The sequence below is a fragment of the Leuciscus leuciscus genome (assembly GCF_965113295.1).
Source record: "Leuciscus leuciscus genome assembly, chromosome: 5".
Classification (NCBI taxonomy): Eukaryota; Metazoa; Chordata; class Actinopteri; order Cypriniformes; family Leuciscidae; genus Leuciscus; species Leuciscus leuciscus.
In genome coordinates, this window is record NC_138729.1 from 25465026 (window position 1) to 25492993 (window position 27968).

A 27968-nucleotide genomic window follows, 5' to 3' on the forward strand; every position below is an offset into this window, starting at 1 on the left:
ATTCTTCGCGTTTTGTCCCTTCCGGCTCACCATTTGAGGGTGGGGGGGGCACGTGATCCCCGTATTGCGAGAGCGTCCAGGAACAAAACAATCCAAGAACTGACAGCTTCGCTAAATCTTTATGACTATCTGACAGCTGCTGTTTATAAGAGTAACAGTTAATATCACGTAGGTGAGTTATAATAATCTTCCTTTCACATAAAATTATGTTGTTGTGTTTTGTAGAACGAATCATCCATTTTAGCAGGGGTTATGTTGGTTGATTCGCTTCTCCCTGCAATCCTATGTTTTTTTTTTTTATAGAAATAGTAGCCTCGTTCGTGGAAGTAACAACTCATTTATTCACTGCTAAGAATAGAAATAGCGTTGAATTAGCTGAATGTGAACTGCTGCATGGGTTCATCAATGTTCTGTCGCTGTCAGTTGACTTCAGTTGGTTTATATGTTGATATGGAAGGTGGAAACTCTTAACGGTAGAATTTCCGCTCTTACATATTTGGTTTCGTTTTCTGTTTTATTTTAATTGTAGGCTATTGTAGTACTGTAGTTCAAAAATTACATCAAAATGTAATAGTGATTATCCTCATGTTGTTCCAACCCATGTGACTTCAGTGAAACAAGAGATCTCTCAGTGAAAAGAGTCTCTCAGTCACCTTGCACTTTAATTGTATTTTCTCTTCATGCAACAAAAGTGAAAGGTAGCAGAGACTGTCATTCTGCAAAGCATCTAATTTTGTGTTCCACAGCCAGAAACTCAGTCATGCAGGTTTGTAAGGACATGAGGGTGAGGAGATAATGTTGTAAAGTTTACATTTTTGTGTGAATTGTCCCTTTAAACGCAATATCTTCTCTAAAGCTTAATGACTTGTGTGCTGCAGGGTCCTGTAGAAGAATGGAGTAATTTTATAACGATCATGTGGAGACCGGTGTGGAGATGGAGGCTGTAAGACCCAAAAAATCAAAGTCCAAATCCAGTGGGAAGCCACAGGTGATAACCCACCTATAATATTTATCTTACTAATCTTTAGGTTGACACTTAAAATCTTTTAAGTTTATCTCATAATCCTAAAACTAGTTATTCTTCATTAACAGGTCAAAAAGGAGAGACAGTTAGAGAGTGTTAGACAGTCCTCTGGACCTTCTAGAGAACTTAATAAGCCAGCGCCGGCTCCTGAGTTCACTGATGTCCCTCTCAGCCTTTCTCATGTGCCTCCTGCCTCTGATCTGAACCCACCCGCCACACAGACCTCACTAGACCATAATGACAAAGCTGAAAAGGACCAAGTTCTCTTGTCTGATAAGACTGAAATAGTGAAGACACCATCCTGCCATGAAGACAAAGAGCATGAATCGCCATCACAAGACACGGCACCTTGGGTGGACCAAGTTTTGGCACCCACTCAGTACAGCCAAAGTGATCCCAAACTTCTTAGTGCTAAACTTGAGTCATTTAGTGTCCCCTCTATATATCCGTCTATCCCAGCTTCCTGCTCTGAGCCTCGGCTCTCGGAGGACTCATACTCTATCGCCTATGGACTGTTAGATACTTCCTTTATGCCAGTGGCTTCTGAGGGACTGGTAGCTCCAGCTGTTCTGCCTCTGGCTGACCAGGAATCCTCCCCTCCCAGCTTGGTGCCTGTGCAGGTCGCTGACGTGGAGAAGCCCAGGGAGAGGCTTTATCCAGAGCTTCCCAGGACCTGTCAGTCTGTTAAGCCCTTCAGTAGCGAGCAGCTACGGACATGGGAACCCGGTTCCTGGCTGGAAAACGTGGAGCTGCATGAAGCCGAGTTCCAGGGTCTGGCCCACCAAGAGGGACATGAGCTGTACGAGCTGCTGCTGAGCTACTGGAGGTGCCGTAAACAGCTGACGCAGGCCCAGACTGAACTGCAGGCTGCTAACTCAGACTGCAAAAATGTGCAGAATCGCATGTGGAGCTTCAAGGATGAAAGGCTTTCATTGCAGGTGAGTCATATCTATCTATCTATCTATCTATCTATCTATCTATCTATCTATCTATCTATCTATCTATCTATCTATCTATCTATCTATCTAACCTACCTACCTATCTATATAGTTATATATAATAACGCCAATAAACCTTCAAATTTCAAGACAAAATAAAAAATAAAATTTTTTTTTTTAAATTGTGATTCTGCATCATGTTTTCTACCTCAGTTCTATTTTATTTCAAATTCAGGAATGGATTCAGTGCAATTCTGAATAAATGTACACAACCCCGATCAGCTGAATGTTTTCTGACTGGTAGCATGATCTCCAGTCTAATTCAGTTTTATAGTGTGTCCTTATCAAAACTGTAAACCAGCTGTTTGTTAAGTCACAGCCATGCCTTACCATAAAAATATACTGCATTGGTCTATTTTATTGATCACAAACACCTGTTTGCTTTACAGGGTGTATGTGCGGACCAGACCAAGGTGTTTGGCTACCACTGCTACCAGCAGGTGACTCTGAACGAGGCAGCATTAGCTGAGCTGAAGCATCTTTTTTCTGCAAAAGCAGAAATACTTCATCAGACAGTGGCCCTGCACTCATACACCTCCATCCTCTCCCGTCTGCAAGTGGAGTCTTATCTCTACCGCTTGCTCTGCAGTAACCCCACCACCAAAAGTGTGGCTGTGCAAGATACAAGCACAGGCAAGTTCACACTGATAAGTCCAGACTGTACATTAGACAAATAATTGGGTAACTTAAACTGTTTGACAAGGAGTACCATGACTAACATAAATATTACACTGGTGTTGACAAAATATCAATATGGCAAATGCAAAAACATTTTTTGATAATTGAGGCATATTTAATGCAATTCTTGTTGGATTTTGCTTGTTCACTGTTTGTGTATTTTAGCAGACACTTTTATCCAAAGATTGGATGACCAGAACTGACAACTGTCTTACTTCTGTATTATTATGTCTGGTCCTAATGAGCATTGAAAAAGCATAGGATTACAGCTGAAAGTTGTTATATTTGTTATTTTGAATGCCATGCCATCTATTAATTTTTGTATTGAACTTCTTAGTGAGTCCAAAGTCTCAGCCGTCCTCTTTGCAATCACTGAAGGAGAGCATCAGTGTGCTGTTTATTTTCACCCGACGGGTCCTAGATGATTCTCAGTTTCAGGCTGACATCCATCTCTGGCTTCAGAGGCTGGTAAAGACCCTCAAACACCAGCTAATGAACTGAAAAAATGTAAAGATAACATGAGATCACAATATAAGGAAGTCTTACTATATTCATGTGGAACATTCTGAAAAATGGCTACAAATTATTTGTAATATTACATTCATATACAATATTGGTATCTATAAATACCAATTATTCTGATGTCCTTTAATTTATTCAATTCAAGCTTAGCTGATTATACTCATTCCCTTACGTTACTCCAGAGTTAAAAGGATCTCGGTTATAAGATCTGGTTTTCATGGCCTATGATGAAACATAAAAGCTTTGTTTTCCATCCAGGTGTCTGTGCTGCATCAGGTTGGTTCAAGAGGAGATCATCTCTTCATCCTAAACCACCTGCTCTGCTGCCCGGCAGGTGTGGGGAAATGGGCTGTGCCATTCCTACAGGTACTGAAGCAGAGCCTTGATGTGTGACTCAGATCAGCTGTAAACAATAACAGGGAAATAAAAAAATATACATATAAAAAATCTAAAATATCTGCTTGTCTTATAATAGTAATTGCATCCACTTTCCTTCAATAGATCAAAGTATTGGATAACCCATCTGGAGTGTATCATTTCATGCAGGCTCTGGCTATCCTCATGTCTCCAGCGAGGTAAAGATTAGCTTTACTGGAAATTGAGCTGATGATCCATTGAATCTTTTTTACATATCATCTGTATTATTGTCTATATTATCGCCATTGTTACAGTTACAGCTCGAAAAGCTGCTTCTTTTGTTTAAAACTGTTACAACTAAAAGCACAAACTTGAGACAGAATTTGGCTTTGCATTATTCATTTAATTGAATATGGAGATTTGTGTGACTTGCAGGCACCGTGCAGACTTCCTCGGACACATGAAGCCCAGTGACGTGAAGGGCAACAACAGTATTACAGGACCTGCATCTGGTAACTGGACTCTAGTGGATGAGGGTGGAGAGGAGGTGAGGCGGTCCATCACCAAACCAAAAATTTCTGCTCAGCCCCTGTCAGTGCTTTATAAGAGAATGTCTGAACTCATACTGTTATGCTGATTTTTATGAAATTATTCAAAATGATTAACAGAATTTTTTACAATTTCTTTGCTAATGGTTTCAGACCTTTTGACCTCACTGCACATACTGACATCAGGAATCAATTATATATTATATTGCATTAACTTCTGATCAGACTTTTGACTTCTGTTAGCACAGGCCGAAAGTGCTATTATTTTGTGTCTCTTATCTAAGTACCAACAAAACCTTACTATCAGTGACTACTGTAACACTCTTGTGAACTCTCTCAGGATGAAGACCCAGAAACAAGCTGGATGCTGCTGTCTGAGGATGATCTGGTTTCTCTGTTCTCTCAGTTTCCCTTTGATGAGCTCTTCAAACGCTTACTGGGGATCTGCTCTAAAGGTGAGACTCTCGTCATATAAATCGTCTCATAAATGAGCTGAGACAGCCATGCAATATTTAGTGTATGTCTGTTTCTCCTCATTAATTGGTCAGGAGATTGTATAGTATTCACTTGCTATGAAAAGGATAGTTCACACAGAAATGCAAATTCTGTCATCATTTTCTCACCCTCATGTGATTTCAAACATGAATGACTTTCCATAGAATGGAAAAATATCAATTTTTGTTTAGAGGATGGGAGAATGGGGATACGAAATGGAAACAAAGCTTATGGCATGTATTTCCCTTAAGACTTAGATATCTTTAGACAGTTATTTGTATATTAGAGTTGACATTTTCCATACCGATTTAAAAAGTTGACTTGTTAAATGTCACTCTTGCCAATAGAGGACTATCAGCCTCAAGCCACCACCAGTCAAAAGATGATGAAGATATTTGCATTTGCCTCTTCGCTGATCGAACTGCTTGCTGTTGGCTTGCAGACCTACAACAGAGCACGTTATCGCCAATTTGTGAAGAGGATTGGTTACATGATTCGGTACGTAAGCTTTATTAATTCAGTTCAGTTTTTCATTTCATACTATATACAGTAATGCTTTCATACTTTAGTAATCCTATTTTAATCCATATTTTCCAATTCCATATTTTCCAAATCCAATTTGAATCTATAATCCGATATTGTTTTATAGTGTTATTTTTTATAGTGCATTGGCACCTATATTGAAATCGTTAGTGTTCTTCTTCTTCTTCTTATTATTATTCTGCTGTATGGTTAAGTGTATGGTTAAAAAGTTGAGAAATTTGGTACACTGATAGAGGAGAGTCTGAACATTAACCACAGCCATTTTAGACAATGATACCAATTATGCCATATCTGGTCAAACTTGTTGTCTGCCAAATTTAAGTTCTTTGAAAACCTGCTTTTTCAAACAGTTGGTCCGATTTTCACCTAAATTGACTCAGATCATCTTCAGACCATGCCGGCCTAGTTATTAAAAGCTTTTTTTGACCAAACTGTTCTCGAATAACACATCAACAAATTTCATGGCATGGTACCACATTAATTCTGAGGCTGTAACACTGCAACGCTTTGCCATATTGACACCAAACTTTGTATGTGTCATTGTCTGCTCACACTGACCACACAACATAAATTTGGTAACAGCACCACCTTTTGGTCAAAAGTGATAAGCAATTTAATCATATTACATGTGATTTGTATTTTATTTTTTTATTTTATTTATTTTATTAATAATTTATTTTTATCAGTTTTTCTGAAGCTCCCAGCCATGGTTGCATGTCTCATTGTTTCTTTCTGTGCTTGGCCCCAATAATTGCTGCTTGCAGCTATATTTATTATAATTATAATTAATAATTGTTATTAGAAATTATTTAGCAGGTTTTCAGTCAGGTGTTCAGGTATTTTTCATTTTTATATAGATGACATACCGTCTTTTAATAAGTACTGAGTTTATGTCCATGTTCATTTCCTCATTCTAGGATGACACTCTGTTATGTTAGTGACCACTGGGCGCAGTACATCAGCCTGACAGGTGTGAGTAGAACCACAATGCAGGAACAGTCGTTTTCAATGGAGAAGCTGCAGGTGGAGTTTGACCATCTCTTCCTGAGAGCAGTGCTTCATGTGCTCAAGGCCAAGAGGTATAGAATAATGCTATTATTCTATGTAGTCTATTTAATGTCTAATAATGTCTTTTTAACTAACTCTTTATTGGTTTACAGGCTGGGCATATGGCTGTTCATGTCTGAGATGCCATATGGCACGTTATCCAGCTGCATGCTGTGGAAGATCTTCTACATTATGCAGTGTGCAGAGATGGATGGTCTGGAGAAGCTCAGCTGTAGCCTGAGTGCTGAGGACTGTATCCGGGGACTCAGAGGTGAGATGGCAAGCACATCTGATGCTAGAAAATAGTTTACTAGTTTAAAGCTGCTCACTTTATTTAAGTAAAATTATTGTTTTTGTCTTATTTAAAATCATTTTAAGCAAATCTGATGCCCCTAGTGGGTCACTGTCCCCTGGTTGAGGACCACTGGTTTAGTGCAAAAACTCTTATTGTGTGTTCATGTATGTCCAGAACCAAGCCATCAGGAAAAGTTTCAGCTCTGGCTGTCAGAGATCAACAGCTCGGATGGAATCTGCCTGTTGACAACGTTTGCACACATGGCCCAGCCCAGACGCACCGACGTAGACCCTGAGTTTGTCAGGAACATAGTGCTAGACATATACGAGGTGATTTGACTTTTTCCCCCCAACATTTTACTGTAGCACAAAAAAAACATCTGATCATGACATCATCCAGGTGTTATAATGCAATAAATGTGTGATTACTCTTTGCTCGAGGTGTCCTATGTTAGTATCGCCACCCGTGAGATCTTCTCTAAAGTTGGGCGGGAGTTGTTGGCGGCTGTAGCAACTGCTCACCCTCACATAATCTCTGTGTTGTTGGAGAGACTGAGAGAGACCATAGAGAAAGTGGGCATGGTGAGTGATTCTTCAAAAATACAAGAACTTAATTTCTGATTTCTGTAGTAACTGGATGATCAGAGACTGATAAAGATTGACAATTGAGCATGTAACACTACTTAAATATGCATTCAGAACAGCTACTGTAGAAATAACAGAACAAAATACAGGATCTAAACATACATTTTTGTATTGTCTATTCAATGATTTACTCATCTGCCACAAAAATGTCTTTTATATCAGCAAATACTGATAATTATGACTACCTGTCCAGGTGTCACTCTACCTGTTCAAGGAGTTGCCCCTGCACTTGTGGATACCAGCTCAAGCTGAAGTGGGGTTGATCCGAGATTGGCTGTTGAACTTCAGTCTCTCTGCTGTGGAGAACAGATTAGCCTGCATCATACTAGAGGGCCTCAACTGGGGATTTCAGCCCGTGAGTCTCAGCTATGATTATTGAAACATAAGTACTGATTTATCATCATAAAATGTGTCCAGTTTCTATGCTATTTTGTGTTTTTTATAAAGTGTTAATACAACTTTCTGTCTTGTCCACAGAATGGTTGCCTCTTTTTACCAGCGTCTTTGCACAATGAAGTCGCCCTGTTGGGGATTGAGGCATATCAAAAATATCTCACAGACAAGCCATATGGTGGCATATTATCAGAAGGCATCAAACAGGTATGAAATAAGGTGGCTACATATGTCTATTAATCAACACTGATTGTCATTCATTGACTACTGCAGATTACTGCTTCCTCGACAGTTTTAAAAAGAAATTTGTTGTACATTTTATGGCTTTGTTTTTGGGGACTAATGCAGACCATATCAATCTATGTAAAATATCTAGTTTGCACTGGTTCACCTCCATTCATCAGCAGAAATAATAGCCAAAGGTTGAATCAGCCACTTATAGTTGATAGTTAAAAATTTCCCTCAAAGAATGATAATTTTCTTCCTAGTGCCAGCTCACATTTGCTGTGTGATAACTTTCTGCAGGTGTCTTACCTGGCTAACGTGGTGCGGCTTGGCCAGACACTAGAATCCTCCTTCAACCAATGGGCCTGGGACCTGGTTCTGAGGCTAAAGCTCCATGCCAATGAAAGAAATCCTCAGGATGCCTGGTGTCCGCTTCCCTCTTCCAGCGCCCCCAGTGTGCCTGAGATCACAGACTCTCCCATCATGCACCCTGTTTTCAAGGCAGTCAAAGCGGGCATCCCTATTGGCTGTTTTCTGGCTATTGACATGACAACCATTGGGCACAGGTTTGGAAGGAATATTACAACTCTTGTTTCAAACAGAAATGTAGAGAACATCGACTGACTGATTCATCATCAGTAACGTTCCAGGCTGGATGAAAATCTAAGTCTAGTAACATGAATTAATTTTAAATGTTTTTCATGACAGTTTGGAGAAGCTTTGCAGTGATGGAATATCTCTGCTGAAGACTCTGGTTCAGTCCCGTCATCTCAAAGCTGTCGTGCATATACTGGAAAACATCCTTCCTCTGGTCTACCACTGCCAGTTCTATCTGCTCAAGAATGAACAGTTAAGAACATTTATGCTTAAATATTTTTCACTTGCTGTAAGACTTTACTGCAGCCTTGGCAATCTGTTTATTTACTTTACCGCATAATGAATTAATAATGCTGTAGTTATGTAAGAAAACCAATGCTTTCCTTCTAATATCAATCAGGTTTCTGAGCTGTATCCAGCTCTTCTTGCAGCTGGATAGTGGGACTCAGGGTGTGACCCAGCAGGTCACACAGAAGGTGGCCCAGCATCTGATTGGCATCTCTACATGTGAGAACATAAAACTCCTCAACAGTGTGATCCAGGTAGGATTTTGTGTTGATTATCCATGTATACTGGACACTTGTTGCTCTTTTTCCTTTATTACCCAATCCAACTCCCCCAATGAAAAATATACAGTGCTGTTCAAATGTTTGATGTCGGTAAGATTCTTTAATGTTTTTGAAAGAAGTTGCATAGAAATATTGTGAAATATTATTAGAATTTAAAGTAACTGTTTTCAATTTTAAAGGGGTCATCGGATGCCCATTTTCCACAAGTTGGTATGATTATTTAGGGTCTTCATGTAAAGTTTGTAACATACCGACCTGTTTCGGTGCATGTCTCTTTAAATGATAATGAGCAACTGCTCACCCCACCCCTCTCTTCCGTGGGGCGTGTCGACACAAGACATTAAAGTGTTACCTGCCTTAATGGACAGAATACAAATGGCTAAGGGCGGAAATATGCTAATACAGGTCAGTCCGTCAGCTGTCGTGGGCGGAGCATGAGCAATATGACATCATAATTGCTCAGAAAATCTAAACGTTTGATTATTGAGAGTGTTAATGCTTTTTGAGGATAAAAAACAACAAAAAGGAGTGAGTGGATTTTTTTCATTGTATTGTGGTTGTGTCCACACACTGCAAAGACACATTTAGTGCAAAGTAAACACCATATAAAAGTGAATTTTGCATCTGATGACCCCTTTCATATATTTTAAAATGTAATTTATTCCTGTGATGGCAGCTGCATTTTTTTTCAGCAGCCATTGCTCCAGTCTTCAGTGTCACATGATCCTTCAGAAATCATTCTAATATGCTGATTTGATTTATTTATTTTTTTGTCTTTTTTTTTTCAGGATTCTTTGATGAATAGAAATTTCAAAAGAATAGCTTCTTTTTTTTTTTATACAAATCTTTTTTAACTTTATTAAATGTATTTACTGTCACTTTTGATCAATTTGATGCATCTTTGCTGAATAAAAATATTAATTTCTTTCAAAAACATCTTACCGACACCAAACTTTAGAACAGTAGTGTATACATAAAAATAATTAACATTTTAAATACAAAACCTTAAAAATCTTTATGGATCATGAGAAGATCTTATTGTCCTGCAGGCTCATATTCTGGAGAGCTCCAGGCCCGGGCGTGTTGGTGCAGTAGCTGTTCTTGAGTTCTGGCTTCAGGTTTTGACCGAACAGAACCTCTGGCATCGAGACAGAGCTGGTCTCTACCTTCTGGACCACCTGTGCCGTGCTGCATTTCTTCACCAACAAGAGGAATGTCTCCAGAAACTTCTCTACCAACAACACAAGGTTTTTCATTCTTGGCTGATGTTTAAACAGCCTTCTTCTAACAAATGGGTGAATTAAAGCAAATGATTGACAAATGTTTTTTTATGGTGTTTTGTTTTTGGATTTCCCTTTTAGAGTGCATTAGGTTATCATGGAGACAAAGGTTTGCTCTCATCTCTAATGGGCTGGATAGTGGCAGGAAATGTTACTCCATCCTTCATTGAGGGCAATTCTCTCACAGGAGAGGTATGTGCAGGCTATTACTTATACGGCACATCTTGATCTAATTACTCTTCGGGTGCTTTCACAATAGCGCTTTTGGTGTGCACCCGGGTTCGATTGATGTCAATTTTCCGAACTCTGGTGCGCACCTGCGAACCATACCTGAGTCTGCTTAAAAAGGGAAGTCTGGGGTGTACGGTTCATGTGAACTCTGGTACTGTTCGCTCCTGATATGAATGCAATCATACTAAATCGCTGAATCTAAGGCCACATCCACACGAAGCCAGAGCTTTCCCTATCCGATATTTTTTTTTCCCCGTTCAAAAAAAAAATTCCGTAAACACGGCGTCGTCTCAAGAAATATCTGCGTACACACGAAACCACTGAAACCGACTCAAAACGATGTAGTATACATGCCAGACCAGTATGTGGCGCTGTAATTCTGCCACAGACATACACTAAAAACGGAGAAGAAGACTTAAAGCTTGCGCATAAACCCAAGCGGGAAGGAAGTCGACCGGAAGTTGAAGCCGGCCGCGTGCCACCATCTTGTAGCAGAACTTCACCTGCTGTTAGCATCCCATTGACTCCCATTCATTTTGGCGTCACTTTGACAGCAAATAACTTCACATCTGAGGCGTTTAAAGACTCCATTTGTCCATTATTTATTTCTAAAGAAACACGACAATGTATAAAATGCTCCATTACCTTGTAGCTTATGTTATGGCCCCGTAGAAGCAGTTTTTGTAAAAGTAGGCTAACGATTGTCGCACAGTAGAGAGATTACCGTATGGACAGGAGGAGAAGCTCGCGCGCAATCGGGGAGACATGGAGGCAAAATGACAAAATAATTAATCAGAATACCTAGCAAAAGTTTCTCCTGCTCCTAGCTCGTGGACACCTCCTACTCACGATCTCCGTCTCTGCAAGATTCGGAAGGGAATGATTCAGATTTCTCATGCCACAGCCACTAGAAGACAGACGGGTTGCTCGCGTCACATCTACGTCGTCAAGCTCGGTTTGAGTCTGCGCGTCAGGAACGGAAGTCCTAAAAAATCGCAAAAAATTGGCTTCACTTGTCTCAATTGAGTTCCAATGAGATGGTTTTGTCCACTTCTTATACTGTCTATGCATAAACCTTGCGCGCTGTATACAACAATAATATTAGGCACAGTAGCTTCTTTTTTTCTTTTCTTTTTAATTTTTTAATCAAGAACTTTGTTGAACAATATGAAAAACCATAAATGTAGTTGCTGTGACTTAACGGTGTCTGACTAGTTGCCACTTGGTGTGATGACATCATCGTTTCACAAAATGTACGGATTGGCCATACACACGAAAACGCAAGGGTGGCGTTTTCAGATTTATCCACCTTGGGACCCGGTTTAAAAAAATAGCGGTTTCAGTCTCCGAAAACGCCAGATCCGTGTGGACGAAACGCCAATACGATAAAAAATTTATACGTATACAGCGAAACGCGTCTACGTGTGGACGGGCCCTAAATCGTTATGCATTTTGCCACCCTCTGCGTTATCGTTAGTAAGCAACAGGTGTGAACAGCTGCTGCTTTGATGACTCAAACGCACCTCGGATCAGACCCAAATTATATAATGTGAATACAATCCGGCGAGGGGAGGGGGGAGCTATCGAACTCTGGTTTGGACCAGGAAATTGAACCAAGTGTGAAAGCACCCTTAGTCATCATGTCTCTCTCCGTGTTTTTATTTTGTCTCAAGGTGTGGTTTGCTTGGTTGGTGCTAAACATGGAGACAATGTTCGAGGAAGATTCTCAGCTGCGACGTTTTGTGGAGCACGAGCTCCTGTCAAACTCTGCTTGCACACCAGATCAGGCTCTGAAGGTACACTTTCGTTCTGCTCCAACCTTCTCCTCTTCAGTACAATTTACATGTGCAGTCACATCAAAGAGTGTTTTTGAGCACACCTGAAATGATCAGGGAATGCGAAAATTGTTTAAAGGGGTCCTATTATGCTTTTCCACATTTTCAACTTTAGTTAGTGTGTAATGTTGCTGTTTGAGCATAAAAAAAAAAGATCTGCAAGGTTACAAAGCTCAAAGTCCACTCTAAAGGGAGATATTTAACACAATTCACTTTTCAAGAACTAACAATGAACTAGTTTGGACTACAACACGATTTTTCCAGATCTTTTTATGAAGTCACAATGTTACTCGTGGGTTAACTTTTGCCCACGGAATACGCAAAAAAGTGATGAGGCCTGGCTGAGCTGCGCTAGAAATGACACTGTTCCAGAACATTATAATCCCAACGTTTATCTGTGCGCTGATCATTTTATGGAGAACAGCTTTCTGTTTCTGTTTCTTTTGTAAGCTCTCACTTTTGTAAGACGGTTCACCACTCTTTAGGAAAATGAACCATAGATTTGTGATCGATTACTGTTTGTATTACCTTAGTTTTCCAACAAATATCATGATTAAATGGTGCATAACATCGTATCTATAATGTATAAGAAAATTACAAAAAACACACCACTCTGAAACGTCCTGTGAAATCTGTGCATGAAATCTGTTCTGCATGGTCCTCATGTTCGCTAACATTGTCAGGGTCTGAATCATGCTCGAAGTGGTTTGAAATTGACGCCATCCTCAGTATTTACACTAGAGTAGAGCTTGCAGTCATGGAGGGGTGAGACATAACGAAAACCATTTGTTTTCTCTTTGTAATCACTGCCAATCACAACACATTTCATATTTCGGAAGAAGGGGCTCCATCGAAATCGGCGTGTTCGAGCCAGACTGGGGAGAGAGGCGCTATAATAATGTAAAATATGTGAGAAATAATGAATTTTTTGAACAATTAAGGATGAAAACATATTCTTAATATACCCCAAAAACTAAATCAAGACTTCATAAAACGGCATAATAGGAGACCTTTAAAATAATTTTTTCACTTTGCAGGTGGTCTTTAGAGTAAAACTTGCCAACTTGAAACATCATTCCTTTTGTTACGAAGCCCCTAAGGGGACATGGTGATGGAAAAAAATTGATGTGAGGTTTCCCTACTTATTTATATTACATTGAGGATCTTATTGGTGACATTATTAAATAAGTAATTTCAAAGAGTAAAAAAAGTATCCATTAATCATTAATGACTGGAAAGATAATAGATATTCATCTGTTAATTGGTTTGAGATCCCTGTAAACGTTTTTATACATTAATGCAATAAACATACATTTGATTAGCCCATTTGTTTTCGTTTTGTCAGAAAGCCCAGGTGCGCCTCAAGCTTCAGGTCGTCCCGTCCCTGCAGAGGTTGATGATCTATCGCTGGGCTCAACAAGCTTTAGCTACCCCTGCAGATCATCCACTCCTGCCTTTAGTGTGGCAGAAATTCTTCCAACTTTTCCTCCGTCAACCTGGACCAGAGTTTGGGTACGTTAAACATGGAGACTTTCTATCCTTTTTAGATAACTGTTATTTTGTACCTAATTGCTTTGCTAAGTTTTAAATGATCTGGCTCCTTAAAGTGAAGACTTCCAAACTTTACATATCACCATGCTATTTCAGTTCACTTAAGTCTAGTTGTTACATAATGCATGTTGGATTCAAAGTACATGCTGTATTCACTGTTCCTCTTTCCTTCTGACTCATGAGATTAATGTTCTCATGAAGCTTTTTCACTAACAGAACTCTCTTTTGTCTATTATGTTTTGTGCAATGTCACAGATGCATTTCTCTTCCTGTGTTTGTCAATATAAGATTATTTTGTACCTGGAAAATGTCCATTTTATTACATGGCTCTCTGAAATGCACTTCAAAGTCTTTTTCCTTTAACATAATGAAATCATTTCAGCTCAAATCGATATTTTATGCATTTATTATTTTTATAATACTGTGACCCACTTGGGGTTTTAATTTGCAGTAATGACCAGATGACTGTATACTTTTTACATTACTTGAAGTAATGTATAATATTTGTGAATTGTGAACTGCATATGTGGTACAGTTTGTATGATTATGGGTATTTCTGAACCCTTGTCTCTGTTGTTTTATTTGGCACCATCAGGCTGGAGGTGAAAGGTTGTATTGGGAGGCGTTATTTCCATAGTGCGGCCCATCTCTCCTTGCTGAAGGGCCTCAGACAGCGTCTGGTTGAGGTGTCTGACTTCCACCATGCTGCTAGCAAGGCTCTGAAAGTGCCCTCTTTGAAAGGTGAATCCAGTGATGGTTTGCTCACCCCCGGGACGCCCATCACCCAGTACATGACCTCTCCTGAGCTGCACACTGAGCTCGTGCGGTAATGTCCAGTGTTTTATTCTCTCAACATCTATTATTCTGTTTACTGTTGAGTTGAATGTCCTATTGAGTGTGTGATTGAGTGATTCTGACATCAGAAATAAACTTGATATTGTTTCCAAGCTGTGAGTCCTGCTATGTTTTTCATTTATGTCAAGTTACAATATAAAGATATATATTACAATATATTTTTATTTTTTAAATGTCAAACTCTTATTGTTCAGGCTCTTCACTGTGTTCGCTTTGTGGTTGGATGATGAAAACCTTCAGAAGCAGGAAATTTTCTTGCCCTCTTTGCCAAAGCAGTATGATACCCATCGCCTAGCCAAAATCATGCAGCGCCAGCAGGTGAGGATTTGTTCAAACCTATGCTTTGGTCTTTAAGAGGATTGTGAACCATCAAACGGATTTAGTAGATTATTTTGAATAAAATTTTTATTTAAAACAATCCCTTCCAATTTAAATATAAAATATCAAGCTGTATATTTAACAAATCTACATTGATAAGATTTTTGTAATGTTTTTGAAGGAAGTCTCTTATGCTCACCAAAACTGCATTTATTTGATCAAATATACGGCAAAAACTGAATTGACACAAAACATTATGAAAAATAAATTGAAGCCAGGTCTGTGTCAATTCATCTTTAAGGAGGTGTGGATGGAGCATGTGGACATTGAGCGAGTCCAGCATGAGCTGCAGGAAGTGCTCAGTCTGTGGTCAAAAGTCAAGAGTGAACCCGTACTTTCCCAGAACACCAACTCCTCCAGCTTTATTGACTTCATCAATCCTCTGGCCGGTACTGAGCCCACTTTCCAATAATAACCATATTCTGATATCTGGACTCTCTACTTTATAAGTCAAAATATGAGGGAATGCTTCAGTTGTTTGCATCAGGCATATTTAAATAAAAAAAAGCAAGAGTCAGGGGCTGCATTTATCTCACAACAAGCCCTTTTTCAACATATTCAAGTTATAGTTTTGTATAATAAAAAGATGTTAACATGTTTTTTTTGCTGTTGGATATGTAGAGCTTAGGTCACAGTATGCTGATTAATTGAACAGCATTTTGTACCTTTTTCAATAAATAATATATTCCTTAACTATTCTTTTGCAGCAAGGGAACGCATTCTCACTCACCTGAGAAAGCATGTTGCCCCCCAGGGGGCGCTGTTGCTCATACCTATGAAAGCTCCAGTGCCTGACATTCCCACTGAGAGTCTGTCTGATGAGAAAATTTCAACTGCCTTAATTCAGGAAGACCTTGCTAAGCTCCAACATCAAGCCAAGTAAGACTCATTACATGAGCACTTACTTAGTCGTTTTGAAGGATTTATTGGTTGATAATGTCAAAACTAACTTAAGATACACTAAAGATTAAGTCTCCAGTGATTAATAACTGGAGCTGCTCAAATTACTCAATGATAAGCTGTATTGCTGAATTATGTTGTAAATCATGACTGTGTCCTCTTCTCAGGTTGGCAACGGTCCGAGAGACGCAGCAGGTCGCTCTAGACAATGAACTGTTGGAGGTGTTGCCTCAGCTCTACATAAACCGAGAAGACCAGCTCTCAATGCAGTTAGAGTGCCGTGGCAAAGGTGGACAGCCCTGCCAGGGACCCGCACATGTCACTGTTAAGGTGAACACATATATCTGTTATTTCTGTACTTTGTAAGGAGTACTTTTTTACCTCGTTAAAGTTAAAATATAAAGAAATTAGTACATTTGAAACTATATTTAAAATAATGTACAATCACATGAGATGAAAACTTAAGTCATATTAAGGAGCAAAATTTAAGTTTTTGTTTATGGCAGGGGTGTCTAATCCTGTTCTTGGAGATCTAACTTCATGCAGAGTTCAGCTCCAACACAAAACACAACTGAAGCCTATAGTATACTTCGGCTGTCCACGTCCGTGCACTGTTCGCATGACATAATTTTCGTCATCAGGTCGTCCGCACACCCCATCTTCATGCAACCCAATTTTTGTGACCGCGCGGACGGTGCGCGTACAACAGCGCATGTGCGAGTGACTTGAGCGCTCAAAAACAAAATCCACTAGCTCACGGCCAAAGGACCATACTTTGAAAGGCACTCAACTGTGCGCCATGTTGAAATCACATGACCCACTGAACACTTTATCGTGGTAACCCCCATATTATTGGACACTTTTGATTGTGTAATTAATTAATCATGACTGACTGCAATTAGCATATTTCTACAGTGGCAATGGTAACTGAAAACTCAATGCCACGCCAATCCACACCACATCCGCATACATCCACGCCAATAGGATGGAGCGGGTCCAATAAGTCCTTGATGACTTTTTAAATATATATCAAAAAAACCAAAAAGTATTACAATTCACAAAAGCACATAATTAATAAAACTAAAATGAAAACTGAAAGTTTCAAAATGAATTTATAGTAATATATAAACAAATTTAATATCTACCTGTTGATGATGCCCTTGCAGTTTGCACAAGCATGTTCCAGACCCACTGTAAACTGGGATGTTCAAATCCAGCCTGTGTCCAAATCCATTCCTCTTATCTCCCTAAATAATCTTGTCTTCTTTCCGTATTAATATTAAAAACAATTTTGGCAACTGCCCAAAAAAAATCCAAAATTTTCATGAGCTTTCTCTCCCTTTCATTGTTTGTTGCAGTACTCAACAATGCACAAACTGGATCCAGTGCAGAATCAGATCCAGTGCCTGAAGAGTGATATTAAACAGCTACAGGCTGATGGAATCAAAGCGCCTCCTCAAAGTCTGGCTGAGGCGGCCGTGCACACAGAGAACTTCATCACGTCAGTAGCCACTCAACTCATTTTCTACACTTTCTAAATTTGTGTCACTAAATGTTAACATCATGTTTTCTTGTTTAGGGCTTTGGTTAATGTTTACAAACTAAATACATCCCCTGGCATACTGAAAGTGGGCATCGCTGCATTCTATCAGATAGTGTCCTTTGTTTGTGAGGACACACAGAGACATCCACCCACTCGTCAGTTCTTCACGTCCTGTATTGAGATCCTGGGTCAGGTATTGTTTTCAGGAGAACTTTGTTACATTATTTCAGCCTTAATTTCAAAACTTGAGGATGTTTTCTCAAATTATGTTTCATTTGAATGTACTTTTTTTCTCTCTTTTTTTTCACGTGAATCACTTCTCAAAGTTTACAGCTCTGTCTTACCTATTTTATGTAATACAGACTGTGTAATGTGTGTCTTTGACTATAGGTTTTCATCCGGGACGTCCGATCAGAATGTAAACACATGCTGAAGACCATTCTCCTCAACAGACACCTATGTAACCTGCTCTCACCGTACTTCACCCCAAACGCCTCCCCTGCAGAGCTGGTCTCTCTGTACGAGGAAGTGGTCAACACCCTTCACATAGACAGCGGTGATGTCATATTCATGCTCCTCACAAAAGTAATTCGCCTTCATTGAATAATGCTTTCAGTGTTTGTCAGACAAGTTGCATTTGAAACTATTATTTATTTATTTTTTGCTCCATTTGGAGGAATCACTGTTTTGTTCATAATTATGTGAAGTAGTGCTGTCATATCCTTTAACAGGATTTCGTTAGCATATTCCCAAACTATTCCCGTTTTTGTGCAGAAATAGCGGGTGCATCAAAACAGTCTCATTTAATTGTATAAGATTTATGCTGGATCCTTCCTGTGGCCCTCTGAGACTTCGATTGCTCTACTTTTTGCTCTTGAATGTGCAGCTCATGTTTGCATATAATAATCTGTTCTGTGCTTCTAGTTTGACTTGACTCAGTGGCTGTCAGCGACACAGCCTGTGTTCTCTGAGCGTAGCCGGCTGATGGCAATCATCCATCAGGCTCTGTGCACCTGTGGGCTGGAACCTGAGGCTGAAGTCCTCATGCCCTTCAACATCTTCTGCAAGCACTGGACTGAACTGCTGCTTTACCAGTTTCCAGACCACTACAGTGACTTTCTTCGTCTGCTCATGCAGAGTATGACTTTCCTTTTCTTTGACCTAGACACATTTGTTTTTTGGATTTGGTTGGGGTCTATGCTGTATTCTCATTTAATCACTTCAGACAAACAGTTATTTTATTTTAATATACTTGCAAACCTCAGATTTTCAGGTCACATTCATTCATTTTTGCGATTGTATTTGCATTAGACATTATGCTGCGTAGTATCAAATTTCGATAAATTTTTTTGTTGCAAAATATTATTTGCTAAATCATATGTATATGTATGCAGACTAAAGGTGATGATATACAGGGCAACTTTTTTAGCAATGTTGCCGTCAACAGGCAACCAGATGAGACACAGGGCCCACGACCGATCTAAATTATCCAGATAGAAATGTATTGCCCATTTTCAATAGGAAAGCGCCCAAGCAACAATCGCTCGGCAAGATTGCCCAGCAACATTGCTCAAAAAGTTGCCCTGTGTATCATCACCGAAAGTATATATCAGTCCAGACCTGCATTTGTAGATTTGATTATCTATGGATTTCTGTCATGGTGTTTTTTCTTGTGATTAAGTGTCCTACTTTCACCTTGTTTTAGTAGTTTACCATGATATTTATTTTCATAATTCATAAACATTCAATGTAAACGTCAAAGATTACATATGAAGAGTGTGCTATAATTGAAAATATACTTTAAATTGGAAAAATTGACATGGTTCACTTTCCTGCAGGCTCTTCTGAGCAGCTTCTCAGTCCAGACTGTTGGAGAACGTCACTAAGAGTGCTGGGCTGTTCTCCTCATCCTAAGATGAAGACAGACAAACCCCGTTCCATCCTTCTTTCTCCTCAACAGGTAACAAAAAACACTCTTATTTTAAATTATTTCTTTGGCATATACAAAACATATTTTAACTGTAACACTATTTGTGTTAAATACTTCAAACTGAAGCAGAGCATTACAATAATATAATGTTTTTTTAGGTGGATGAAACAATTGAATGGCTCTCAAAGTTCTTCCTGAAGCTCCGTCTGTCTAATGCAGACTTCAGGAGCTTTGGTCTTCTCTCAAAATGGGGGCCGTACATTGAGGAAATCAAGGTGTTTTGTGAAGATCTGATTACCTACGTAATTTATCTGGAATTAAACAATTGCAGCAAAGAACCAGTAGGAAGTCCAAGACTGGTCAAAGGTACACATTTTTATTTCTTTGTTATGCTTTGCAACTATATATTTACAACTATATAGATATAGAAATACACTATCGTAAAAAATGTTGGGCTCCGTAATATTTTTTACAAATTTAGTTCATACTTTTATTCATCAAGGACATATTAAATTGATCAAAAGTAACAGCAAAGACATTTATAATGTAATAAAAGATTTCTATTTCAAATAAATGAAGTTCTTTTGAACTTTCTATTCATCAAAGAATTCTAAAAAGAAAGTATCACTTGTTTCCACAAAAATAATATGCAGCACAACTGTTTTCAACATTGATTAAAAATAATAAGAAATGTTTTTATATTAGAATGATTTCTGAAGGATCATGTGACACTGAAGACTGAAGTTAATGATGCTGAAAATTCAGCTTTTCCATGACAGGAATAAATTACATTTTTAAAATATATTAAAATAGAAAACCGTTCTTTTAAATTGTAATGATATTTCACAATAGTATTGTTTTACTGATACTTTGATCAAATAAATGCAGAAATAAAATGTAAAATAAAATGCATGATGTGCATAGTAACTATTTGTACAATCAATTTTTTTAATATTATATCCTTTTCTCCTTAATGTAGCTTTTGAGAACCTGCATGCAAAAATGGCCAAACTCTTTAAACCATGGATTCTGGTCCTTGAAACTGACGACACTAGGTATGCTTTGATGTGGCTCAGTGGTTTGGTTATAATAACACTGATGACAGAAGTGATGAGTAACAACTCTCTTGTGTATGTCACAGTCATCCCCGCTGTTCTCCATGGCTTGAATCTGATGCCGCAGCTGCAACGAGCTTAGTGAGCTTATATGCCTGCTTGGTGGAGACTTTACATGAGAAATTCAAAGGTAAACATCTTCAGAGAACAGAAAAACACACAAGTCATGATTCATTCAGCTGTTTTCTGCTCAATTATAAAATTTTTACTGTTCAAATATATGTTCAGTTGAAATTTCACGTGATCAGAATACATTTTTCAATCCATGTTTTTGTTACAGATCGCTTGTTGCCAGGACAAAGAGGAGCTCTGTGGCTTCATCTCATGCATTACTGTGAGACCTGCACATCTCCCAAGATGCCAGAGTACCTGCTGTACACCTACCACACTGAGTACAGCCGTTTGCCATGGAAGGACCTGCATCCAGATCAGACGCTAATGAACCAGTTTTTCAATGTGAGAGACTTTAAAATCTCATGTATTACTTGAGCTTGGTTGAGGGTCTCTAGAATTTTGAGAAGTGTTGTGTGATGTTTTAAAACTATCTAGACCTATACACACTACCATTCAGACATTTGGAGTCTCTTATGTCATAAGTCTCTTTTGCTCACCAAGGTTACATGTACTTGATAAAAAAAATACAGTAAAATCTGTAATATTGTGAAATATTATTATATTTTAAAATAGCATTTTCTTTTTTAATACATTTTAAAATGTATCTTATTCTTATGACAAAGCTGAATTTTCCTTCAGAAATCATTCTAATATGATGATTTGCTGCTCAAGAAACATTTCTTCTTATTTATCATTATTAAAAAAAAGGCTATGCTGCTGAAAGTTCAAAAGAACAGCATTTATTTGAAACATTATGAAAGTATTTTCAGTCCCTGTTAATCAATTTAATGCATTTTGCTGAAAAGTATTCATTTCTTTCTTTAAAAAAAAAAATCATACTGACCCCAAACTTCTGAATGGTAGTCTATATACATTTGGTAATTGAGGTAGTTTGACAAATAATTTGGTGAAGATGATGGGTTTTAATCCTTCTAAGGTTTAAACAGGCTCACTCATACAAACTAGATACTTTAATAGATCATTGTCAATAATTTAATTTGATGATGTTCAGGTGGAGCGGGGAAGTCCAAAGAGTTGTTTCCTGTTTATGGGAGAGCTGCTGTGTGAGGTGAACTGGGTCAGTGTATTGAGTGACTCTCTCAGCCCCCAGCTGAACCCCTCAGCTCAGACGATGGTGGTCTCTGTCCTCTACCTGATGGTGTTTCTGGCCAAAGAGGATCTCAGCAAACCTGTGAGTGGTCACCTGTTTACCCTAATCATCTTCAACAGTGCCTATTAGTGGTTAATCTATTGTGATTTATTTCTACAGGAGTCTTCTGTAGTCACTCTACTGGACCAATCAGTTTCTCTGCCTTGGCACCTAGTGGATTTTCCTCCTTATCAAAATGTTATGCGCTATGTTAGCACACATTACCCAGCATCCCTTGTTCTCAGTAATGACACTTCTTCACAACAAGTAATCAGATTGCTTAGAATGGCTGCTGGATTTGGGCCGACCACACAAGTGTTACATCATAAGGTTAGATGACGCATTATTGTCAAATCCATGTTTGCACACTGTACATTAGTGAAACGTATAACTACATCTTAACAGCATCATGATGTGCTTTGTGTTTTGTGTCTGTTAGGACATGACTTTAAAGTGCCAAGCCTTCCTTCATCTAATGGTGCAGTTCCTGACCTTTCTGGATCAAAATGGGCACATCAGTCTTGCATCTCTGGAGACAGAAATGGAGAAATTATTGGAGTATATTGTCATTTTCAACCCTCCTGGTGAGAAGAAAATTTCATTGCTATTTCACATTCATTTTCTTGCTACGTCCCTCAGCAGGTGACTCATAAATACTGCATAAGCATAATTTGTAGTTCTCTGTACCACTGGGTCGTATAGGAATAGAAAAAGTAAGAGAAAGTAAGAAACGCGTGTATTCAGACAGATATAGGCACTACTGTGCATTATGAATGCAGCTCTTGCCAAATACTTTTGAAAAATGATCTACTGGTTTGTATGCTTGAGTACGCCAATGACCTCTATTTGGCATGCTAGAGAATGATATATATTAATATTTCTAGCATATATATATATATGTACATAGAATTTGTGCAGTAATCTCTGAATTAGCCCTAGTGTCTGTTCACTTTCTATGCTAAACCTGAAATTCGATTTTACCATTCAAACTGAAACGCAGTTCCAAAAATCTGATTTTATTTGAATTTCAAACCAAAAACGAATGTAGTTTGTAATTTATTTATTTTATTGGTTTTTTTTGTTAAACATTCTGTTTAGACTACAAAAAGCAAATGGGATTCAGTCACACTTCAAAAGAAAAGTTTACTCCCTGTCTGAAGCCTTAGAGTTTAAGTCTGAATAATATAGGGGGTATATAATGGAGAATCCTTGGTCAAATTTGACAAAGATTTATATTAATCTAGTGTGTCAGTTTCTGTGATTTCTAGCATTTATTCAATTATCTTACATCCCAAGGCTGATTTTAACTTTTAACAAGCTACACAACGGTTAAGAAGTTTGGTGTCGGTAAGAGTCTCTTATGCTCACCAAAGCAGTATTTATTAAAAAAAAACAAAACAAAAAACAGTTGTATTGTGAAACATCATTACAGGTTTAAATTACTTTTTACTATTTTTATATATTTTAAAAAGTAATTTATTTCTGTGATGACAAATCAGATTTTTCAGCATTACTCCAGTCTTGAGTGTCACATGATCCTTCAAAAATAATTCTAATATGCTGATTTTGTGCAAGAAACATTTCTTATTATTGCCCATGTTGAAAACAGTTGAGCTGCTTATATTTGCAGAAAGCTGGCACACATAAACAGGCTGAACTGATCTTAATGTGTTTCATCCTCGCATTCAGAGACAGACCTCCAGCAGCGGCACATGGCCACCTGCAGTCTGTTTGCTGAGATGCTGACTCTTCTGAATGAAGCTGGCATGTCTACAGCAGAGGGACTCGGGACTAAACTCCACTCCTGGGTGGAAAAGCGAGCTCGGGGTCCTTTGGTTCTCCCTCTGCTAACCGCTGCGTGCAGATGCCTGGCCTCAGTGCGTCATATGACACGCACCACTGAGGCCTGTATTCTCTCCTACTTCACTGACGGTAATAATAGCTCGTACTTGTTCTGGGCTTAGTCACAGATTTTAAATGTTCTGTCTGCGTAAGCCTTTAGGAATTATTCCTCTCCCTAATCACAATATTAGGACCATAAAAGCAAACATCTGGGCTGAATCAAAACATTTGCATATTTTTCTATTACAGTACCAGTGAAGAGTACACTGAGTTTTAGTTTCTTATAAAACTGTCTAAAATACCTTGTGTGTCTCTCTCAGGTGGGTGTGCTGATCAGTACTCTGGTTGGGGGCCCATCCTGGTCTCTCTTCAGGTTCCTGAGCTGACTGTTGAGGACTTCATCCAGGAAAGCCTGAGCCTGGGCAGTTACCTCACACTGTACGTCTACATCCTCCAGAGGCTCAACCTAGAGCAAACCCTCCTGAATGAGAAGAAGACCTTAGTGCTCCTCAACACGTGGATCAGTCAGGTCTTCCCTAGGTAACATACACTTTATCACATATAGTGGCATTGTGTTCTTTCACATCTCGAAGGACGCATGCAGAAAACCTGACTGGAAGCAGTGTGGCATTGCGGAGTTAGTAAATGACTTCCCTTTTACCTTTAGTGCTTATTGTGGGACTGTTTCAGGGTCCCCTCATGTACTTAAAAAGTCTTAATTAGTTAGTCAAATTTAAGGTCAGCACACAGTGTTGTAAATGTTAACCGAAGGATCGATCAGAGGCTAATCTGCATACAAAAAAGGTAGAATAATATATGTAATATATATGTAATCATTATATTCATCATTTTGACATCCCTTTTCTATAAAACAAAAAATGGTTTAAAGGCTGAAATGTGAGGTTTATAATTTTATAAAACTTGTTTTTGTACAGTTGTATTAAAGTTTAAATAATTTTTTTACAGTCATTTTATAGTTTAAGATGTTACCATAAACATTGACACCCCCCCCCAATATGATTAATTACACAATAATATTAATAATACAATAATATTAATTATATATACAGTATATATAAATTATATTTTATAAACCCTACAGATTGTATTCATGACCTAAGTGAGTGTGTCGTCTGTTCCTGCAGTGGTCCGGCTGATGAGGCAAAGCTGTTTTTATGGTGGCATAAATTCTTGGAGCTTCTGCAGATCCAGGTGGACCAAGAAGACACCTGCACACTTGACACTCTGATTCTCACCTTAATGACGTTCCAGAACCGTCTGGCCCAGCTTGGTGAAGAAAGACTGAACTCAGGTATTCTGGGAGCCATCGGCCTTGGGAGGAAATCGCCCCTTTCTAGCAGGTGAGAGAAGTTTTAGAGTTGTTGAAATACTGCTAGAGTAGAATTTTTGTTTGACGTCCAGATCGGAAGTAAAAGGTAACTGCTCTCCATTAAAGCTCCATTAAAGTTGAATTGTGTGAATTTGCATGCTTCATAATTTCATTTCTTACTGTATTTCAGGTTTCGGGTTGTGGCGCGCAGCATGTCAGCATTTCTCCTGGTTCAGGTGCCCTCAGAGAATCAGCTGCGTCTTCATCAGGGCACAGATCTGCAGCTCTCAGCTAAAGCCCAACAGGTAAGAGTTTCCAGGGATTGGGATAAAAGTGTGATGTCATCAACAGACATGACGTAATAAATGAGTGCATCAGGTTGATTTCTGCTATGGGGATTATTCATGTATATGTTACATGTGCAGCAGCAGCATGTGATCACAGCAATGTCTGTGAATGTTTTGGCAGTAGCAAGTCTCAGTACTTCCTCTGCAGCAGCATAACAGATCTATTCCGCCAAGACCAAATACATTAACATTGCTGTATTTATTACCATTACCATGCCAATCTCTCAGAGAGTTGTCATGACAGAAATATAATTAATGTAATATAATATAATATTTTCTGTTTTTAGGGAAATTTCGGGAAGTTTAAACAAGTGTTGTGTGGGTTTCTGATGGTTAGAAGGGGATATGTTTTAGATATTTGATGATTATTTGTTATAGTACATGCAAATGGTTTTGTTCTGTACCTTGAATGTTTACTCTGTCTTCAGGCCTTATCTGTACTGGAGGTGATGCTGAGTAATAAGCAGTATTCAGAGCTGCATGTGTCTGTGAACCAGGCCTGTCAGTTCATCAAGTACCCAAATCACTGTCTGCGTGACAGCAACAGCCTTTTGACCCTGCTGGTCAATGCGCTCTACACTGACCTGCATTACCTGGACATCATCCGTTAGATATAACCTCAAAACAAGATTCAACGCCTGCTGTCAAGCTCTGTGAAACCCTCCAAAAACTCCCGGAGAACAACTCTAACTCCAGATGAGACAATAGAGCGCTGTTTGTTGAGAATCAATACAATGAGCTTCTCGCATTAAACCCTCTTAGGTGTTTTCTGGAAAAGGACAGAATAGCGAGGAATGCGTTAAAATCGTGATTTTAGACACTGAGACAGTGGTCATTTTTTAAACTGTGCTTAATGTTATAAATAAAAAACAGTACACTAATTTGCTTTCGTCCTCACATTATCATCATACCCCTTTTTTCCTAAAATGTCATCCTTTAAAGGTTTAGTTCACCCAAAAAATAAAGATTCTGCCATTAATTACTCACCATCATGTCATTCCAAACCTGTAAGACTTTCATTCATCTTCGGAACACAGATGAAGATATTTTTGATGAAATCTGAGAGCTTTCTGACCCCACATAGACTGCACCCCACTTTGACGCTTAAAGTTAATAAAAAGATCGTAAAACTAATCCATATGAATTGAATGGTTTAGTCCAATTTTCTGACGATACATGATCGCTTTATACGATGACAGATTTAATTTAGGCTTTTATTCACATAAACATTCATCAACTCACACATCAGTTATGATAAACGGAAGCTCAAGCATGTTCGCTTGACGTGCGAGAACCAATGAGGTTCATTCTCATGTGTTACGCAGCAACCAAAGGTTTGTTCACGTGTGTTACGCAGCAACCAATGAGGTTTGTTCTCGTGCGTCAAGCAGGTTCGGTTAAGCTTCTGTTTATGTTCGCTGATCAATGTTTATATGTGAGTAAAAGCCTAAATTAAATCTGCTCATCAAATACGTAAATCGATCGAGTCTCTTCATAAATTTTGGACTAAACCGCTTAATTCATGTGGATTAGTTTTACGATCTCTTTATGAACTTTTTGAAGTGTCAAGGTGGTAATTGCGTAGCTGTCTATGGAGGTCTCAGATTTCATCAAAAAGATCTTCATTTGTTTCAGAAGACATACAAATGTCTTACGGGTTTGGAACAACATGCGGGTGAGTAAAAGATGACAGAATAAACATTTTTGGGTGAACTATCCCTTAAAGGCAGTGTTCTTCAACTCTAGTCTTTGGGACTCATCTATCAGAATGTTTTAGATGTCTCTCACTAATTAAAACACCAATATTAACTCATCAGCTTGTAAATGAGTTAAATAAAGAGATATCTTAAACATTCTGGAGGGTGGATCCAGAGGACTGAAGTTGAGAAACACTTCTTTAAAGTATCCAAAGTTTCAGCTTTTCAGACCAGAAATGACACACAAGCAAACGTGCATATTATTCATAGTCTCATAATAATATTGTAGTCATTTATATAATTTATTTTGGAGTGGTGAGGGTTTTATGAAGCCTGTATGAGGATGTTTTAGACCTCCCATGCTGCAGGAGTTTTGGTGATATCTGATGATAATCAACTGAATCACAGTCGCAGAGCATCTGTTCCTCCTTTAGCATTTTTCTCCCATTTGATTTGCACAACAAATATGCTGGTGATTTTACAAAATATTATATTGTATTTTGGTTTCATTTTTTAAATTTTATTTATATATATGTTTTTGTAATGTGCTTTTTAAAAAGTACATTCCTTATGAGATCATGCAAATAAATCAATAATGGTTGGTCATCTACATTTATTTTGATGTGAAGAATTTAATGTTTTAGAGGCTCATCTTTCTCACTGTTATCTTTTTATTTGTATGGAGTGTAAACTTTTGGTCTGGCCAACAATGTCCAAACCAGATGAACGGCTCCAGCATGTGATCTGCCTGATAAGTGCACTTACTTTTTAAGTACAGAAGTGCTCCGTTAAAGAACATTCACAATTTTGACATCAAACATTCCTTTCTCCTTTTAAAAGCTTTGTTTCTCCACAGAAAATCGCTTTTATTAGATCATATAGGCATATGAGATGTGCTTACTGGTGTATAATAATAAATTTAGAACTAATATTAA

General features: G+C 38.5%; 1 protein-coding gene across 1 annotated transcript; it reads left to right on the plus strand.

The window, feature by feature from the left end:
• The first annotated feature begins 12 nt into the window (after positions 1 to 12).
• Positions 13 to 27968, plus strand: epg5 (ectopic P-granules autophagy protein 5 homolog (C. elegans)). The gene is made up of 45 exons (XM_082168952.1): positions 13 to 172; positions 879 to 988; positions 1093 to 1962; positions 2412 to 2659; positions 3042 to 3168; positions 3481 to 3588; positions 3724 to 3797; positions 4015 to 4126; positions 4468 to 4582; positions 4970 to 5120; positions 6083 to 6244; positions 6326 to 6483; positions 6682 to 6836; positions 6948 to 7088; positions 7345 to 7506; positions 7629 to 7751; positions 8070 to 8335; positions 8478 to 8618; positions 8767 to 8908; positions 9985 to 10182; positions 10297 to 10407; positions 12120 to 12242; positions 13627 to 13793; positions 14428 to 14658; positions 14882 to 15005; positions 15307 to 15454; positions 15773 to 15944; positions 16133 to 16295; positions 17324 to 17466; positions 17545 to 17701; positions 17899 to 18093; positions 18433 to 18646; positions 19347 to 19468; positions 19597 to 19804; positions 20418 to 20493; positions 20580 to 20683; positions 20834 to 21009; positions 21680 to 21859; positions 21938 to 22147; positions 22257 to 22401; positions 23507 to 23749; positions 23980 to 24199; positions 24805 to 25020; positions 25180 to 25294; positions 25765 to 27968. The coding sequence occupies exons 2-45, from the start codon at positions 935 to 937 to the stop codon at positions 25945 to 25947; spliced, it is 7653 nt and encodes a 2550-aa protein (XP_082025078.1). The 5' UTR covers positions 13 to 172; positions 879 to 934; the 3' UTR covers positions 25948 to 27968.